The sequence below is a fragment of the Saimiri boliviensis genome, chromosome 16 (genome assembly GCF_048565385.1).
Source record: "Saimiri boliviensis isolate mSaiBol1 chromosome 16, mSaiBol1.pri, whole genome shotgun sequence".
NCBI lineage: Eukaryota > Metazoa > Chordata > Mammalia > Primates > Cebidae > Saimiri > Saimiri boliviensis.
In genome coordinates this window covers 88,013,795-88,032,925 of record NC_133464.1, presented here as the reverse complement: position 1 = coordinate 88,032,925, position 19,131 = coordinate 88,013,795, and the positions used below count along the sequence as shown (strand labels likewise).

General features: G+C 38.4%; 1 protein-coding gene across 6 annotated transcripts in view; it reads left to right on the top strand.

Moving 5' to 3' along the window:
- Window positions 1-19,131, top strand: part of ZMYM2 (zinc finger MYM-type containing 2) — a 127,392-nt gene that overhangs the window by 68,387 nt on the left and 39,874 nt on the right. For all 6 annotated transcript variants that reach the window (XM_074387944.1, XM_010332154.3, XM_039473201.2 and 3 more), the window contains 3 exons: window positions 3,819-3,935; window positions 6,397-6,547; window positions 9,195-9,367. In XM_074387944.1, coding sequence (XP_074244045.1) covers window positions 3,819-3,935; window positions 6,397-6,547; window positions 9,195-9,367 — 441 coding nt within the window. The remainder of the gene's footprint in view (window positions 1-3,818; window positions 3,936-6,396; window positions 6,548-9,194; window positions 9,368-19,131) is intronic.

Sequence of the window (19,131 nt, the reverse complement as noted above, 5' to 3'; positions counted from 1 at the left end):
TATGTGGCTGTACCAGTTTTCTAATTTAGCATGGATAGTCTAATTGAAATTATAATTGTTACTCTGATACGTATTTTGAAGGAAAAGAAACCTCCCTCAATAGAGTTTAGTTCAATGCTGATTTGTAGTTTTTTCTTATTAGATGGTTTGAATAAAATGTGAACCGTAAGGGGAACTCTGTTCGGTGACAAGTGGTTGGAGGATCTAGATGTATTTAGCCTAGAAGTAGTAAGAACACATCCTTTCTTCCTATGTTAGAAACGGGCCATGTAAAGCGGGAATGAGATTTCTTACAGTAGACCTTAATTTAATACAAGATTGTTTTAGGTAGACAGAGAAAGACTTTCTGACATAGTTCTTCCAATTTGGAGTATGGATAGTTTCGTTTCAGAAGATACATTATTGGAAGCATTCAAACTTAACCTGGTTGACCACTAGGAAGGAATAATTTAGAGGGGATTCAAGCATTAGTTAGGTGGTACGATTAGGTTTACCTGTTTGTGAAAATTTCAGGGTATTACCCAAAGGTTCAAACCCGTGCATAAAGCCATGCTTCATGAGTTAATTCATCCAACAATTCTGCTTTGTTCCAGGTACTGTGCTCTATGTTAATTTATTTAAACTGAAAATAGAGTCTTTTAAGTATAATAGTTACTATATCACTTACTAGTATTTAAATTGAGATGGTTTTGAATTCAACCAAGTGAATGTCAATTTTTGTTAATAGTTATATTCTCATTGAGCTTAGGTGATAAACCACGTTTAAGACTTGTTATTTTAGAAGTTGAGATCATGGCCATTGATACATCCTTATAGTGGTAAATATTGCTTTTGCCTTGTTGGCTTTTCTTAATCTAGAAATTAAGGAATAATTATTAATTAGAAGAGAGGAGGACAGTGTTTTTGGCATGCTACTTGTCAGATCTTGAACTGATACCTGAAAATGTTTTAACCATCCTTTTCATTTAATTTAAACTCCTATCACCCATGATTTGATAAGACCCTCTGTATATGTACATAGTATATTTTAAGATACAGAGTTATCCCTCAATACCCATAGGGGATTGGTACGAGGACCTCCTGCAGATATAAAAATCCAGGGATGCCCAAATCTCTTATATAAAATGGCATAGTATTTGCATGTAACCTACAATGCAAGTCTTCTTGTGTGCTTTAAATCACCTCTAGATTACCCTTAATATCTAATGCCATGTAAATGCTATGTAGAGTTGTTATACTGTATTTAGGGAATAATGACAAGATGAAAATGACTGTACATGTCCACACAGGTGCAACCATTGTTTTTTGTTTTTTTAAAATATTTTTGATCCTCTGTTGGTTGAATCCATGGATATGTAGGACTGACTGTACTTAATTTAGGCTCTTATTTTGAGGAATACATTTGGTTAGGCCCACAGGCACCCTCATCACTCTGCACATAAATAATAAAAAGTTGACAGAAAAGCAGCATCTTTCCCTTTATCGTAAAGCAAACCATATGTTTTGAACCGTGTATCTTCATTAGATGTTTTTCCTTTTAAAAGTAATATAATAGGACAGTATTGCTTCTTAGTCCATTCAGGCTACTATTACAGAATACCTTTGACTGATAGCTTATAAATAGAAATTTGTTTCTCACATTCTGGAGGTTAGTAAGTCCAAGAAAAGGCACTGGCAACTTATTGTCCGATGAAGGCTGTTCCTCATAGATGGTACCTTCTTGATGTGTCGACATGTGGTGAAGGTAGCAAACAAGCTCCGTCAAGCTTCCTTTATAAGAGTACTGACTGGTCAGATTATGAGGATGGAGCACTAATGGTCTGAGAACCTCTTCAAAGCCTCTACCTCTTCTAATATTGTCACCTTGGGGTTTAGGATTTCAGTCTACAAATTTGTGGGGGAATACCAGCATTCAGACTATAGCATATTCCATTTGTTTTGAAAGCCTAGCTAACTTTAATGGGGTCCCAGTTTTTTTTGGGAAATGCTAAGGGTAATGTTGGCTTTTATTTTTTAAATTTATTCATCTGGTTGTCTTAAATCTGTATATTTTATTTTTCAAAAGTTAGTATTACATAGTGAATGCAGAAGTTTTAAAAATGGTAGTTTTTTCTCCTTCCACTGTACATTGAATAGCTAAGTTTTATTAAGCATTCCATACATTAAGATTATATGTAATATATGTGTAACATGGTTAAAAAGAATGATAATTAAATACCAGTGTTCTCACCATTCAGGTTAGGAATTAGAAAAAAATCTGTTAATGTCCATGTATGCTTATATTGTGTCTTATTCTGCAATTTTTTTTTTTTTTGAGATGAATCTCACTCTGTCCCTCAGGCTGGAGGGCAGTGGTGTGATCTTGGCTTGCTGCAACCTCCGCCTCCTGGGTTCAAGTGATTCTGCCTCAGCTTTCTGAGTAGCTGGGATTATAGGCACCTGCCACCACACCCAGCTAATTTTTGTATTTTTAGTAGAGATGGAGTTTTGCCATGTTGGCCATGTTGGTCTCGAGCTTCTGGCTTCCAGGGTTCTGCCCGCCTCAGCCTCCCAAAGTGCTGGGATTACAGGCGTGAGCTACCATGCCTGGCCTGTAAATTGTTTTAACTTTAAGAAAAGGAATACTAAAATTGCTGGTATGAACACCTGTGTGTAAATCTTTTTTCTCCTAACTTTGTAGAAGATCAATTTTTGAATGTGACATAGGGTGATTTCTTTCTTTCTTTCTTTTTTTTGAGACAAGAGTCACACTCTTTTGTTGCCCAGGCTGGAATGCAGTGGCACAATCTCCACTCACTGCAAGCTCCGCCTCCTGGGTTCAAGAGATTCTTCTGCCTCTGCCTCCTGAGTAGCTGGGCCTATAGGCATGTGCTACCATGCCCAGCTAATTTTTGTATCCTTAGTAGAGATGGGGTTTCATCATATTGGCCAGGCTGCTCTTGAACTCCTGACCTTGTGATCCGCCCACCTTGTCCTCCCAAAGTGCCGAGATTACAGGTGTGAGCCACCGAGCCTGGCCTCTTTCTCTCTCTCTCTCTCTCTCTTTTTTTTTTTTGAGATGGAGTCTCCCTCTGTCACCCACGTTGGAGTGTAGTGGTGTGATCTCGGCTCATTACAGCCTCCACCTCCTAGGTTCAAGCGATTTCTCCTGCCTCAGCCTGCCAGGTAGCTGGGATTACAGGCATGCGCCACCATGCCCAGCCAATTTTTGTATTTTTAGTAGAGACGGGATTTTGCCATGTTGGCCAGGCTGGTCTCCAACTCCTGACTTCAGCTGATCTGCTTGCATTGGCCTTCCAAAGTGCTGGGATTACAGGCGTGAGCCACTGTGCCTGGCCGTCATAGGTCTATTTCACTGGTAGACTTTGAATGAAAATTACAGTGGCACAAAACATTAGTAAATTGGATATTTGATGGTTATTGGAGATAGCCATAAGAACTAGGGTTTTTTTTTTTTTTTAAACTTCTGTTAGTTCAGAACTTGGATGACTAACCTATTATTTGCTTACTGTTGTTTCCTTACATTTTCTTTAAGAGAGCAGATCATGATTGAATATATGATTTTTTTTGTTTTGTTTTCTTACTTTATAGGTAAAAGTAATTCTGTGGTTAAAAAAATTGAATTTCAATTTTATAAAACTAACATATACTATTAAAATTTTTGAAGACAAAATTTGGAAATGAGTTTTATGTGCTGAAAAGATACTTAAGCAAGATGCATATTACTTTCTAGACATCGTAGACAAATTTGACAGTATTCACAAATAGAAATTAAAAAAATACACGTCAAGCTCAGCATCTTTTGTTCTTTGTTTTAGGCTCTAAGTATGCAGTCATCTCCAAATGGCCAGTTTGTAGCGCCAAGTGATATTCAGTTGAAATGCAACTACTGCAAAAATTCTTTTTGTTCAAAACCAGAAATCCTGGAATGGGAGGCAAGTTGTATTTTGTAATGTGTGTTACCTAGTGCTTAAAAAAAAAAAAAGTCTAGTAAAATAAGTGTTGTATTTCCATCTGGAAACCTATTTCTTGGTGGATAAGAATATGCTTTTCAGGGTTTTTTTTTGTGATTAAATTACTTACTCTAATGTGGGAGTGGAAAACCAACAGAGGATCTATTTCTCTTTAGTTCCAAGAAAAATTGTTAAAATAATATTCCTGATACAGTATGTTTCTAATAGTGTACAGAATGTCATTGTGTTTAGCTATATACCTAGAGCAATTGTCTTTCCTTTTTTTGGGTCCTGTGTTTCTTTTTGTCCTGTGTTATCTGTGAACTATATTTTCTATCACCTAGCACCTGTGCATAATAGAATTTATTAGTCATATACCACATTGTCATTTATAAAATGACACAATTCTATAATTGTGTGTATGTGTGTTTTGTTTTCGGAGATGGAGTCTCGCTCTGTTTCCCATGCTGGAGTGCAGTGGCATGATCTTGACCCACTGCAACCTCTGTCTCCTGGGTTCAAGTGATTTCTCCTACCTCAGCCTCCTGAGTAGCTGGGACTACAGGTGGGCACCACCATGCTCAGCTAATTTTTGTATTTTTAGTAGAGATGGGGTTTCATCATGTTGGTGAGGGTGGTCTCGAACTTTTGACCTCAAGTGATCTGCCCGTCTCAGGCCCCCAAAGTTCTGGGATTTCAGGCATGAGCCACTGGATCATAATTGTGTTTTAATGAAAGCATAGAGGCCTATGAATCCCAATGCAAGTTTATTTTCTTTGCCCTTTTTTTCACTAGTTTACTAATTTGCTTTGACGTATCTCAGCAACAACTCTGATTTCTTTCACAAGGGGTCAGTAATAGATGGATAGATGGATAGGTGGACAAGGTGGCCCAGGCTGCCCATTGCTTTCTTGAACAATGTTTGCCTTTGGCCACTGTTTCTTTTCACTCCTTTTGGGGTGGGGTGGGGTGGGGTGGGAGGTAGTGTGTGGAGTATATCATAAAATGGTGTACAAGATGTAAAAGATGTAGTATTAACAGATTGTTCCTCAGCCAAAATTTATTAGTAGCTATTGGTGAGTCATTCAGTATCTAAGTCTTAGATGAAAGGTGGTACCTAGAACTGGATTACATGATTTCTAAAATATTTGGAAACCCTGAAATTTCATTTTAACAGTGTAGTGACAACATTTTTTAGTTTTTTATTTTCTTCGGTGCTGTCTCCAGATCATTTAAACCAATCCCTATTTGAGACTGTTGTTGGCATCCAGTGATATCCTTGAAGTAACAGCAATAAGAATGAAAGCCCAGTAAGAATGAAGGAGTGATGAGGAAATGAAAGAAATCCATTAGCAAGCACACAAAATAATTGTGTCATGTAGGAAATGAAGATCCTGCATACACTGAATTTTGATACTAGATGAAAATGAGGTCCTTTCCACTGTATTTATGTCGGTGCTATCCCACTTTTATAGTTGTATTGGTGTGTTGCTTTTATTTACACGGAGGTTAAGCGTTAGAAGCAGTGAAGAGATGCTGTCACACTGAATGAGAGTTGAGTGTGTCCCTTGGGAGGCTGAAAGTTCAGTGGTCCCTTGCTCCTGACTCCATGCAGCTTCCTTGCTGCCTTCCTCCTCTTAGCAATCGCACAGTCCCAACGGGGCAACTGCAGCTAATGATTACCTCGTTACTTGAGTTGGCTCCTAGACTCTTTGACCTCCCTTATTCTAGGCACATGTCTTTGCTGAGTGTAAAGGGGTTTAAACTTAGTCTGTAGCCTGCTCAATAATGAGAGAAAAACTGCCTCCCTGGAAGTTTTAACTTGTTCATACCTGCTTGGGTGGATATTTGAAAAGTAGCTCTGGCTATTATGGGTTTGGGGCCAGGAGAAACAAGTTATTACTAATCATACTCCATTTAAGGGAACCAAACTCAGTCTCAAGTTTAGCAGTACACCTTGTGATGGCACCAAATTACATACTTTAACCGTGATAGATCTGTTACTGTTAAGGTGTGTGATAGGACTGTGATGGAGTCTACTTGCTTATACTCAACAAATAATTTTTCTTTTTGACTGAAAATATTGTGTCATAATTTTCATCTCTCTTTAGTTTACCTATGCTGTCTTTTCCATCATTTTCTTCTCATTTCTCCGATTGGGCTAGCAATACCAGTCTACCATCTTATTTTAGTGATATTTTTACTTTCATTGAGTAATTTTAGGGTAGCTGATGGTACTGAATTTTGTGGAGCTGTGTTTAAATTTGGCAATGAATTGGTTAAACTAGGCATCCATAACCTGTAGGAAATTTATCCCCAAAGATCTTAACATTAAATAGGTAAATGATTTAACTTTGCTTCTGTACAAGTAGCTTGTTTATTTCTTAAGCTTGTTCTTGAGGTGGTTATCATATACTTACCGAGGTTCCCATTGTGCATTTAGAACAAAGTGCATCAGTTCTGCAGCAAAACTTGTTCAGATGACTATAAGAAGTTGCATTGCATAGTTACATACTGCGAATACTGTCAAGAGGAGAAGACTCTTCATGAAACAGTAAATTTCTCTGGCGTTAAGAGACCTTTCTGTAGTGAAGGCAAGTGTATAATACGGTGTTGTTCATAACATTTATTGATATTTAATTGTTTTTGCCAAAATACTTAAATATATCCAGAGTAGGTTCACAATTTTAATGCAGCTGAACACAAAAATTGAGTTTGCATTTCTACCGACTTGTTTTGTTATTTTATGTGTATTTGTAGACCTCTGGGCTTCAGGATGGTTTTATCTCTAAATATTTGGTAACCTCTAATTTCGTTACAGGAAAGTTTTAGATTAAAATGAAAGTATTATCATACCATATTATTTCTAAACCAACACACTGTGGTCTGAAAGTTGGTTTTCCAAGTGAATTAAACTTGTTTAGCATTAGCTCCATTTTCCCTGCCCAGCTTACTACCTAGCCTACAAAGGTTTTCAATATGTATACCAGAAAGAAAATCACGTGTGGCAGTACTAAAATGGGAAGATACTTTTAGGTATTCAATTTGGGGTTCCAGGAAAACACTGGGTTCTGTTTTAGTATGTCCAAGAATTCCTTTTCATCTTATCTACACTTTTGCTGCTTTGGTGCCAGGCAGCAGATTATACAGATGAATTCAAATTCTACATCTACTTATCTAGAGATAGAAACTAGGATTGTTAACTATGGGTTTTGGAGTTCTTGTTATTCCTGTTCCCAAATGTGACATTCTTGCTCTAAGCTGGTTTTCACTTTCTATTCTTTCTTTGGTCCATGGCATTGAAATCCCAGCTTTCCTGTCTGCTATCTTCACCTATAATTTTTTAATGAGGATTTTCTTTCTGGATCTTCTTTTTCTGTGGATTCCTACTGCTAGCTGAGAGTAAGAGAAAGGTGGGAAAATCCTAAATAGCAGTAGAGAATGACAGCAAAATAAAAAGATTTATCATTTCATTCAACTAGTGCATTCATTTACAGCCTTCACATGTAATGTAAAGTCATGTCTGTAAGAAGGTGCTTCTTATAAAACAGGGCATTGCTATTTAATTTTGTACATTTCACCTGGAATGGAAAGTAACCATGTTTCACTGTTATTTAAGAGCAAAGCTATAATGAAAAATGACAAATCTTACAATGTTTCATTGAAAAGATTGATTCCGAATTAATTTACGTCTTTTTGCATTTGAGTTGTGTAATGACGTTCTTATTGATTCATAAATCTGAACATACTGATGTTGATGTTGACATACTGATGCTCATATATGTCATTAATTGTCTACCATTTGGATTATATGTATTTTACTAAAATGAATAGACAATTAGCAGCAAATAGGTAATTGACATTCAAGAAGATCATTTTCAGTTGGAGGGATTTATAAATTCAGATGGGTAATAGCACATTAAAAAAGAATGTGTATTTTTTTTCCTGTTAAATGTTATAACTTTTGCTTTCTCTTACTGAACCTAGTTCTCAACTAGAACCCGTCAGAAATAACAAAACACAAAATACCTAGTACTACCATCAAAATCTAGTTAGATAAAGCTAATAAAGGTAAATTAAAAAAAAAAAAAATGTATGCTGGACACAGTGGCTCACGTGAGGCTGTGATCTCATCACTATGGCAGGCCAAGGTGGGTGGATCATGAGGTCAGGAGATTGAGACCATCCTGGCCAACATGGTGAAACCCTCTCTCTACTAAAAATACAAAAATGAGCTGGGTGTTGTGGCAAGCACCTGTAATCTCAGCTACTCAGGAGCCTGAAGCAGGAGAATCACTTGAACCCTAGAGGCAGAGGCTGCAGTGAGCTGAGATTATGCCACTGCACTGCAGCCTGGGCAACAGAATGAGACTCTGTATCAAAAAAATGAAACAAAATAAAAAAATTTTTAATCTAGTTTAAGATAACAGAAAATAAGTTATAGGATACCACATAAATGATTGCTAAATAAATTATATAGAAAACAATTGCAGATCATGTTTGCAGACAGGAAATGTCATTTTAAACAAGGTTGATGTGGGCAGCATTTGTGAAAAAGGTATAATTTGAGGCCCTTATGAAAGGATGAATAGGATTTTAGTAGGTAACATTATAAGACATTCTACTTAGTAAAGAGTATTATTTGATCCTCATAGAGATGATGTAGGTAATCGGTAAGATAGACATGTAAATATACTTAAAATAACGCATTTATGTAGTAGAAAAAAGAAATTCTTTATTAAAGGACTAGATAACAAAAGTGTTTTCTCTGGGCAAGTCAATAAACCTGTTTTATTTCCCTGAAGGTCCATGTAAGCTTGTAACATTAGCTAAAATGCCTACTTAAGTAGAACATCTCTGTAAGTTTATTCAGAGCCTTTCAGTAGTCTACATTGTTTCTTTTTCTAAAATGCCTATTTGTGGTATGTTTACTTTGATACTTAATTATCTATTTCCTAGGCCCAAGCAATAGTCTATTTAAATAGAACAAATAAAATAATTCTGAGACATTACTAGATTTTAACATCTTGAAACATTATTTTAACCCACATGTTAGGTAATATATTATCCAATAAAATATCCCATATTCTGTTCTAATTTTTATAGGTTGATAGTGATTATAGTAGATTTAATAGTTTTGATCAGGAGGGGAAAAATCTTGACCAATTAAGATAGGTCTCTGCTCAGGAATTCATTTTCACGTCTTTCTTTGTTTTAACATTTAAACCTTATGTTTTTCAGGCTGCAAATTATTATACAAACAGGATTTTGCAAGACGTTTAGGACTGAGATGTGTTACTTGCAACTATTGTTCTCAGCTATGTAAGAAGGGAGCAACTAAAGAACTTGATGGTGTTGTGAGAGATTTCTGCAGTGAAGACTGCTGTAAAAAATTTCAGGATTGGTACTACAAGGCGAGTAGTTCCACATTTTTATTATAGCAGCTACTTTAACCAGTCTTAAGAAACGTTGTAGCTGTTACCATTACGAATATGGCAACTCATTTATTTTAAAAATGTACACACTTAAGGCCTAGCTTTGATAATATATTAAAATTGTCTCATCAGTGCTTGTTCTTTATAATTTGAATTAGCATTTTAATCTCTCTCTCTTTTTGTAACTTAAGCATTATCAAAAGATTAAGATATACCTATATTTTCAGGAATGTAGTTTAACAAAATGAGTTATTTTAAAATTTGTTGTGTGTTTTTATTTCACTAAGTAGAAATTTTGTTGTTGTTGTTGAGATGAAGTGTCTGTTGTCCAGGCTAGAGTGCAGTGGCATCATCTCAGCTTACTGCAACTTCCACCTCCTGGGTTCAGGTGATTCTTATGCCTCAGTCTCCCAAAATGCTGGGATTACAGGCATGAGCCACTGCACCTGGTTAAATATAAATATTTTTGATAATATTATCAGTGTTTAATGTTAGCAGGTAATTGTTTTGGATACTTGGGATGTATTTTAAAAATATTTTTCTCTCTTTTGGCTTTTTGCCTTTTTAATTGTGAGTTTTGGGGGACTTTCAAATTGAAAAGAAGACTAGAGACCAGAAACATTTAATTTGAAACTGTAAATGTGTGTACGTGTATGTGTCATATTAAAATCCACTTAAAAATTTTGACTTTTAAGTTCAGGAGTCCATGTGCAGGTTTTTTTATATAAATAAATTTGGGCCATGGGGGTTTGTTGTACAGATTATTTTTAATCACCCAGGTGTTAGGTCTAGTACCCATTAGTTATTTTTCTTGATCCTTTCCCTCCTCCCACCTTCTGCTCTCCCATAGGGCCCAGGGTCTGTTGTTCCCCAGAGTTTGTGTTGTCATTTAGCTCCTACTTATAAGTGAGAACATGCAGTATTTACTTTTCTGTTCCTGTGTTAGTTTGCTAAAGATAATGGCCTCCAGTTCTATCCATGTTCCTGCAGAGGACATGATCTCTTTCTTTTTTATGGCTGTGTAGTATTCCATGGTATATATGAATCACATTTTCTTTATCTACTCTACCCTTGGTGGGCATTTAGGTTGACTCCATATCTTTGCTATTGTGAATAGTGCTGCATTGAACATATGTGTACATGTATCTTTATGATAAAATGATTTATGTTCCTTTGGGTATATACCCAATAATGGGATTGCTGGGTTGAATAGTTGTTCTGTGTTTAGGTCTTTGAGGAATCATCACATTGTTTTCTATAATGGTTGAACTAATTTATATTCCCACCAACAGTGTATAGGCATTCATTTACTCTGCAACCTCGCCAGAGTGTTATTTTTTTGTTTTTTAATAATTGCCATTCTAACTAGTGTGAGATGGTATCTCATTGTGGTTTTGATTTGCATTTCTGTAATGATCAATGGTGTTGAGCGGTTTTTTTATATGCTTATTAGCCACATGTATGCCTTCTTTTGAAAAGTGTCTGTTTATGTCTTTTGCCCACTTTTTAATGGGGTTGTTTTCTTCTTGTAAATTTATTTAAGTTCCTTACAGACGCTCAGTATTAGACCTTTGTCAGATGCATCGTTTGGAAAATTTTTCTCCCATTCTGTAGGTTGTTTACTCTGTTGATAGTTTCTTTTTCTTTTTTTTTTTAAGATGGAGTTTCGCTCTTGTTACCCGGGCTGGAGTGCAATGGCACGATCTCGGCTCACCGCAACCTCCGCCTCCTGGGTTCAGGCAATTCTCCTGCCTCAGCCTCCTGAGTAGCTGGGACTACAGGCACGCGCCACCATGCCCAGCTAATTTTTTTTGTGTGTATTTTTAGTAGAGACGGGGTTTCACCATGTTGACCAGGATGGTCTCAATCTCTCGACCTCGTGATCCACCCGCCTCAGCCTCCCAAAGTGCTGGGATCACAGGCTTGAGCCACCGCGCCTGGCGATAGTTTCTTTTGCTGTGCAGAAGCTCTTTAATTAAATCCCATTTGTCAGTTTTTGCTTTTGTTGCAGTTGCTTTTGGCATCTAAATCTTAGCTGGTTCCTGTGTCCAGAACGGTATTGCCTAGGTTGGCTTCAGGGGTTTTTATAGTTTTGGGTTTTACATTTAAGTCCTTAATCCATCCTGAGTTAATTTTTGTATATGGTGCAAGGAAACGGTCCAGTTTCAGCCTTCTCCATATGGTTAGCCATTTATCCCAGCAGTACTTATTGAGTAGAGAATCCTTTTCTCACTGCTTGTTTTTGTCAGGTTTGTTGAAGATCAGATAGTTGTAGGTGTGTGGCCTGATTTCTGGGCTCTCAATTCTGTTCCATAGGTTTATATGTCTGCTTTTGTGCCAGTACCATGCTGCTTTGGTTACTGTATCCCTGTAGTATAGTTTGAAGTCAGGTAGCATGATGCCTACAGCTTTGTTCATTTTGCTTTTTGCTTGGGATTGCCTTGGCTATTTGGGTTCTTTTTCGGTTCCTTATGAATTTTAAAATAGTTTTTTTTTTTTTTTTCCTGTGAAAAATGTCGTTGATAGTTTAATGGGAATAACATTGAATCTGTAAATGGCTTTGGGCAGTATGGCTATGTTAACAATATTCTTTTTATCCATGAGTATGTAAGGTTTTTCCATTTGTTTGTGTCATCTCTGATTTCTTTGAGCAGTATTTTGTAGTTCCCCTTGTAGAGATTTTTCACCTCCCTGATTAACTGTATTCCTAGGTATTTTATTCATTTTGTGGCAATTTTCAATGAGATTGTGTTTCTGATTTGGCTCTTAGCTTGACTGTTGTTGGTATATAGAAAAACTATGATTTTTGTACATTGATTTTGTATTCTTGCTGAAATTGTTTATCAGCTGAAGGAGTTTTTGGTCTGAGTCTGTGGGGTTTTCTGGATATAGGATCGTGTCATTTGTGAACAGGGAAAGTTTGACATTGTCTCTTCCTTTTTGGATGCCCTTTATTTTTTTCTTTTGCCTGGTTGCTCTGGCCAGGACTTCCAATACTGTGTTGAACAGGAGTGGTGAGAGAAAACATCCTTGTCTTATGCCAGTTTTCAAGGGGAATGAATGCTTCCAGCTTTTGCCTATGCGGTATGTTCCCTGTGGGTTTGTCCTAGGTTGCTCTTACTGTTTTGAAGTATAGTCCTTTAATACCTGCTCTATTGAGAATTTTTAACATGAAGGGATGTTGAATTTTATCAAAAGCCTTTTCTGCATCTATTGAGATAATCATGTGGTTTTTGACTTTAGTTTTGTTTATGTGATGAATCATATTTATTGATTCATGTTTGTTGAACCAGACTTGCATTCCAAGGATAGAGCCTACTTGATCACGGTAGCTAAGCTTTTTTTGACGTACTGCTGGATTTGGTTTGCCAGTATTTTGTTGAGGATTTTGGCATTGATGTTCATCAAGGATATTGGCTTAAAGTTTTCTTTTCTTGTGTCTCTGCCAGGTTTTGGTATCAGGATAATGATGACCTCATAGAATGAGTTAGGGAGGATTCCCCCTCCTCAGTTTTTTAGAATAGTTTCAATAAGAATGGTACCAGCTCTTCTTTGTACGTCTGGTGAAACTGTGAATCCATCTAGTCCTGGGCTTTTTTTGGTTGGTGGGCTATTTATTACTGATTTGGTTTCAGAGCTCATTATTGGTTTGTTCAGGGATTCAATTTCTTTCTGGCTCAGTCTTGGGAGGGTCTGTGTGTCCAGGAATTTGTCCATTTCTTCTAGATTTTCTAGTTTATGTGCACAGAAGTGTTCATAATAATCTCTGGTGATTATTGGTATTTCTGTGGGGTCAGTGGTAATATTCCCTTTATTGTATTTAATTGTGTTTATTTGGGTCTTCTCTCTTTATTGGTCTAGCTAGCAGTCTATTTTATTAATTCCCCCCCCCCCCCCCCAAAAAGCAACTCCTGGATTTATTAATAATCTTTTGAATGATTTTTTCATGTCTCGGTCTTCAGTTCAGCTCTAATTTTGGTTATTTATTGTCTTCTGCTAGCATTAGGGTTGGTTTTCTCTTGGTTCTCTAGTTCTTTTAGTTGTGATGTTAGGTTGTTAAATTGAGATCTTTCTAACTTTTTGATGTGGGCATTTAGTGCCATAGATTTCCCTCTCAACACTGTCTTAGCTGTGTATCAGAAATTCTGGTATGTTGTATCTTGTTCTTACTGGTTTTGAAGAATTAACTGGTTAATCTCATTATTTACCCAAAAGTTGTTCAGGAACACGTTATTCAATTTCCATGTAATTGTATGGTTTTGAGTGAATTTCTTAGTCTTGACTTCTAATTTGATTGTGCTGTGATCCAAGAGACTTTTTGTTATGATTTCAGTCCTTTTACATTTTCTGAGGAGTGTTTGATAGGTGATTATGTGATTGATTTTAAGAGTATGTGCCATGTGACAGTGAGAAGAATGTATATTCTGTTGTTTTGGGGTATCCGTTTGATTTTATGCTGAGTTCAGATCCTGAATATCTTTATTTTCTGCTTCAGTGATCTGTCTGATACTGTCATTGGGGCATTGTCCAGGAGTTTAAGTCTCTTTGTAGGTCTCTAAGAACTTCCTTTAAGAATCTGGGTCCTCCTGTGGTGAGTGCATTTATATTTAGGATAGTTAGGTCTGATGGTTGAATTGAACCCCTTACCATTATGTAATGACCTTCTTTGTCCTTTATGATCTTTGTTGGCTTAAAGTCTGTTTTGTCTGAGGCAACCCCTGCTTTTCTCTGTTTTCCATTTGCTTGGTAGATTTTTCCCCATCTTTTTATTTTGAGCCTATGTGTATCATTGCATGTGAGATGAGTCTCTTGAGGACAGCGTACTAACAGATTTTGTTTCTTTATCCAGCTTGCCACTGTGTGCCTTTTAATTGGGGCATTTAGCCCATTTATATTTAAGGTTAGTATTGATATGTGTGGGTTTGATCCTGTCATCATGATGTTAGCTGGTTATTTTGCAGACTTGTTTATCTGGTTGCTTTATAGTGTCACTCGTCTGTGTACTGAAATGTGTTTTTGTAGTGGTTGGTAATGGTCTTTCCTTTCCATATTTAATGCTTCTTTTAAGAGCTCTTGTAAGGCAGGTCTGGTGGTAACAAATTCCCTCAGATTTTGCCTGCCTAAAAAGGATCTTATTTCTCCTTTACTTACGAAGCTTAGTTTGGTGGCATATGAAATTCTGGTTGGCAAGTGGCACTAGTGTTAAAATAAATTTTTAAAAAGTAATGTTGAATATTGGCCCCCAATCTCTTCTGGCTTGTAGATTTCTGCTGAGATGTCTGCTGTTAATCTGGTGAGTTTCCCTTTGTAGGTGACCTGACTTTTCTCTCTAACTACCTTTTAACATTTTTTCTTTCATTTCATTTCAGTCTTGGAGTATCTGATGATTATGTGTCTTGAGAATGATCTTTTTATGAGGTATCATACTGGGGTTCTCTACATTTCTTGAATTTGAATGTTGGCCTCTCTAGCTACGTTGGGGAAGTTCACATGGATGATATCCAGAAATAATGTTTTCCCAGTTGCTTACACTCTCCCCATCTCTTCTAGGGACACCAGTGAGTTGTAGATTTGGTCTCTTTACATAATCCCATATTTCCTGGAAGTTTCGTTCATTCCTTTTTATCCTTTTTCTCCGTATTCTTGCCTGTCTTGTTTCACAAGGCCAGTCTACAAGCTCTGAGAGTCTTTCTTCTGCTTTGTCCATTCTGCTATTAATACTTGTGATTGTCTTATGAAATTCTTAGAGTGTGTTTTCCAGCTCTACCACATCAGTTATGTTCTTTCATATACTGGGTTTGTCTGTAAGCTCCTGCATAGTTCCTTGGATTGAGTTTCAGTGTGCTCCTGCTTCTCAGTGGTGTTCATTCCCATCCGTAGTCTGAATTCTATTTCTGTTATTTCCGCCATCTCAGCCTGATTCAGAACCTTACTTGAAAAGTAGTACAGTCATTTGGAGGAAAGAAGGTTTTGATTTGCCAGGGTTCTTGTGCTGGCTCTTTCTCATCTTTGTGTGCTTAGATTCCTTTAACCTCTGAAGTTGTTGACCTTTGCCTTTTTTTTTTTTTTTTTTTTTTTTTTTGAGACAGGGTCTTGCTCTGTTGCCTAGGCTGGAATACAGTGGCATAGTCTTGGCTCACTGCAGCCTCTGCCTCCTGGGTTCAAATGATTCTCCTGCCTCAGCTTCCCGAGTAGCTGGGATTACAGGTACATGCCATGACTCCCAGCTCATTTTTGTATTTTCCGTAGAGGAGTTGTTTCACCATGTTGGCCAAGCTGGTCTCAAACTCCTGACCTCAAGTGATCCGCCTGCCTCTACCTCCCAAAGTGCTGAATTAACAGACGTGAGCCACTGTGGCTGGCCAGTTTTTTTTTCTTTTATCCTATTTGATGACCTTGAGGGTATACTTGTATACAGTGGGTTCAGCTAAGTGACTTTGTTTCTGAAATATTTCAAGGGACCATAGCTCAGCTTCCAACTTCTGGACTGTGTGCTTTAACTCTGGGGTACTTTGCTCTCTGTGTCCTGGAGCTTAGGTACCCACTGCACTGGGGAGACTGACATGTTTGGGGCTGCTGGGCACTACACTCGATGAATGATGTCAGTCAAAGCATTTGGTAGTGCAGTGACCGGGATCCATCTTTGTTGGCATATGTCAGCAACAGTGACAGGATGGTGGGTTGCACACACGGTGGGTTGGCTGTGGCAGGGTGCTAGTGGGTGCTAAGGTGCCTGCCTCCCAGCCTGCATTTGCCACAGTGATAAAGGCAGTGTGGCTAGGGGATGGAATAGGGAGCCCCTGTCTGCTGTTGTGCCTGTGGTTGCACTGGTGGTGGTGGTGGCAGGGGACTGGCAGGTGCAGGTCTTTGTGCGTTCTCAGGGGGCTCTTGGGCACTCAGGGAGATGGAGTGTCTGTTGTTCTCCATTCCTAGTTTTGTTCTGGGCAGTGTTGGTACAAGGGCCAGATGCTGGTGGGGGCGGTCTGCCTGCTAAGACTCAAACTTGAGTGTTGTTGGTGGGGCAAGATGGGGACGAAGCATACTGCTGCTGCATGAGTGGCAGGGCAGGATGCACACATACATGTGGGTGCTGATTTGGTGAGGCAAGCAAAACCTGCCTGCACATGGCAGAGTGATGTGGTGAGTATCTGTGGGCCCCAGGGGAAGCTGCAGTGTGGGGAGGGAGTGGGCAGCACTGCTGCTGTGTGTCTGTGGGAGCCACCCTTCTGGAACTCCCCAGTAGTCAAGTTCAGTCTGCCAGGGTAGAAGCTATGATGAGGGCTCCCAGGACACTCGAAGCTGCCCTGAAAGCAGGTACTGCCAGATGGGACCCTGCAAGAGGCCAGCAGACAGGTCAGACTGGTCAGGTCAGACAGGTCTCTTCTTATGGGCGATATCTCTGTGTAGAGTTACCAGGTAGAGATATCTCTCTGTAGAGTTCTCTGTCGAGAACTGTCAGGTCTGACAGTTCCCCTAGGGTTAAAGTCTCTTATGGGAGCAAGTTGATTGTAGGTGGATGGTCATCCCTGGCTGTGCTCCACTACAGAGGCTCCTCCACATCAGCTGACTTGCTGTGTCTACAACTTCTCTAAGCAGCTCTCCCTGCCAACTCAAGTGTGCCTGCTGGTTTAGGGGTTTCCTCCTGCTGAGAGTCCAGAGGCTTGTGGCCAGAGCGGGTTGCTTTCTGCCAGTTTAACTAACCTGTTCCCTGAGCATACTGGGAACCAAGAACAAGTCCCAGTGTGTGGTAGCCCCATGCAGGGTTCCCAGATTCCTTCTCCTTCAGCCAAGCTTTTCTCTCTCTTCACTCTTGGTGCCTTCCCTCTGAAGGCCTGTTAAGAGTGCACCAGTATTTTCAGTCCAGGGCAGCTCTTCTACCTGGGTGCGTCTAGTCAGTCATCTTGTCCCAACATCTACTTTTATAAAGTCAGTCTCTTCACATATTGCATTAATTTCTTCCTAGATAAGAAAATGAGTATAAATTTGGACCGTGGGTAGTCGGAAAAATTACAAGAAGAGCATTAATTCCTGTGTTGATAACATGGAAAACCATCTCAATGCTGAAACTTCATTGTGGAAACAGTTGTAAAGCATATGAAGACAGGCCAGGCGCCGTGGCTCACGCCTGTAATCCCAGCACTTTGGGAGGCTGAGGCAGGTGGATCACTTGAGTTCAGGAGTTCAAGACCAGCCTGGGCAACATGGTGTAAAACCCCATCTCTACTAAAAATATAAAAATTAGCCATGCATAGTGGCACGCACCTGTGATCCTAGCTACTAGAGAGGCTGAGGCAGGAAAATCACTTGAACCCACCAGGGGTAGGTTGCAGTGAGCTGAGATGGCGCCACTGCACTCTATCCTGGGCAACAGAGCGAGACTCCGTGTCAAAAAAAGAAAAAAAGCATATCAAGACAGACATCATTATGACTTCAGAATTGTTAAGACCTCTAAAGAAACAAATAACAAAATAGTTGAATATGGAGAACAATATTTAGTTTACTTTAACAAGGTGATTGGTATTAAAATGATACTACTTGGAGAATTGCAGGAGTTCTTGGTGCAGTTCTTTAATATCTACAATTCACCATGTTATCTAGCATTTTGTATATGAAAAGAGGAAAATGCTTTCCAAGTTGTTAAGAGCTGTAAAGTAATTGAGACTGAGTTTTGGTGTACTTTAAAAAAGGTTACTTTATTACTTTACTGTTGCTTCTATATGATGTAAACTTTAAAAATGAAGGCCCAAATTTTAGAAATACACAGAGGACAAACATACACTCTAAAACGTGTTCTTTTCAGTCTAAACCAACATTTTGTAGATAGTGGTGTTTTTTGAGAAATCACTCAGAAAATCTTACTTCAGCAGCTTGAAATGCTTGAGTTGAGTTTAGCACATACAAGTGCACTTTTATCCTCATTGTTGAGGAGGTTTTATTTTTAACATTTTGTTTTGGATAATCTCAAAACAATAAAGGCATTTAGTGAGTACAAATTTGGAAATCCCGTTTTATTTGTATGCCTATTTTCATTGTTTATCTTATTGAGACAGAAGTTGTTACCGTGTGATGATGATTTTCCTGTTATTATTTTACTGTACAAATATCTGCCTAATTGTAAAATTATGAATATAAAAATTTAATATCTTATAATCTTTCTTGGAGGATTTTGTTGTTGTTCACAGCACATACTGAATGTATTTCTGTGTTCGGCTTCTTTCTTTGAATGAATGATTTCCCAGCTTTAAAAAAATATTACTGGGACTAGGTGCAGTGGCTCATGCTTGTAATCCCAGCACTTTGGGAGAATGAGATGGAAGAATCACTTGAGGCCAGAAGTTTAAGACGAGCCTGGGGAACATAGTGAGAGCCCATCTCTGCAAGAAACTTAAAAATTAGCCAGGTGTGATGGCATGCCCCTATTGTCTCAGATACTCAGCAGGCTGAGGCAAGAGAATTCCTTGAGCCCAGGAGTTTGAGGCTGTAGTGAGCTATGATTATGCCACTGCACTCAAGCCTGGGTGACAGAGCAAACCCTGCTCAAAAAGAAAAAAATTACTGAGAGTGTGGCTCATGTCTTTAATCTCAGCCTTTTGAGAGGCTGAGGTGAGAGGGTGGTTTAAAGTTGGGAGTTCTAGTCCAGTCTGGGCAATAAAGCGAGACCCCCATCTCTACAAAAAATATTAAAAAATTAGCAAGGCATGGTGGTGCATGCCTGTAGTTCTGGCTGCTTAGGAGGCTGAAGT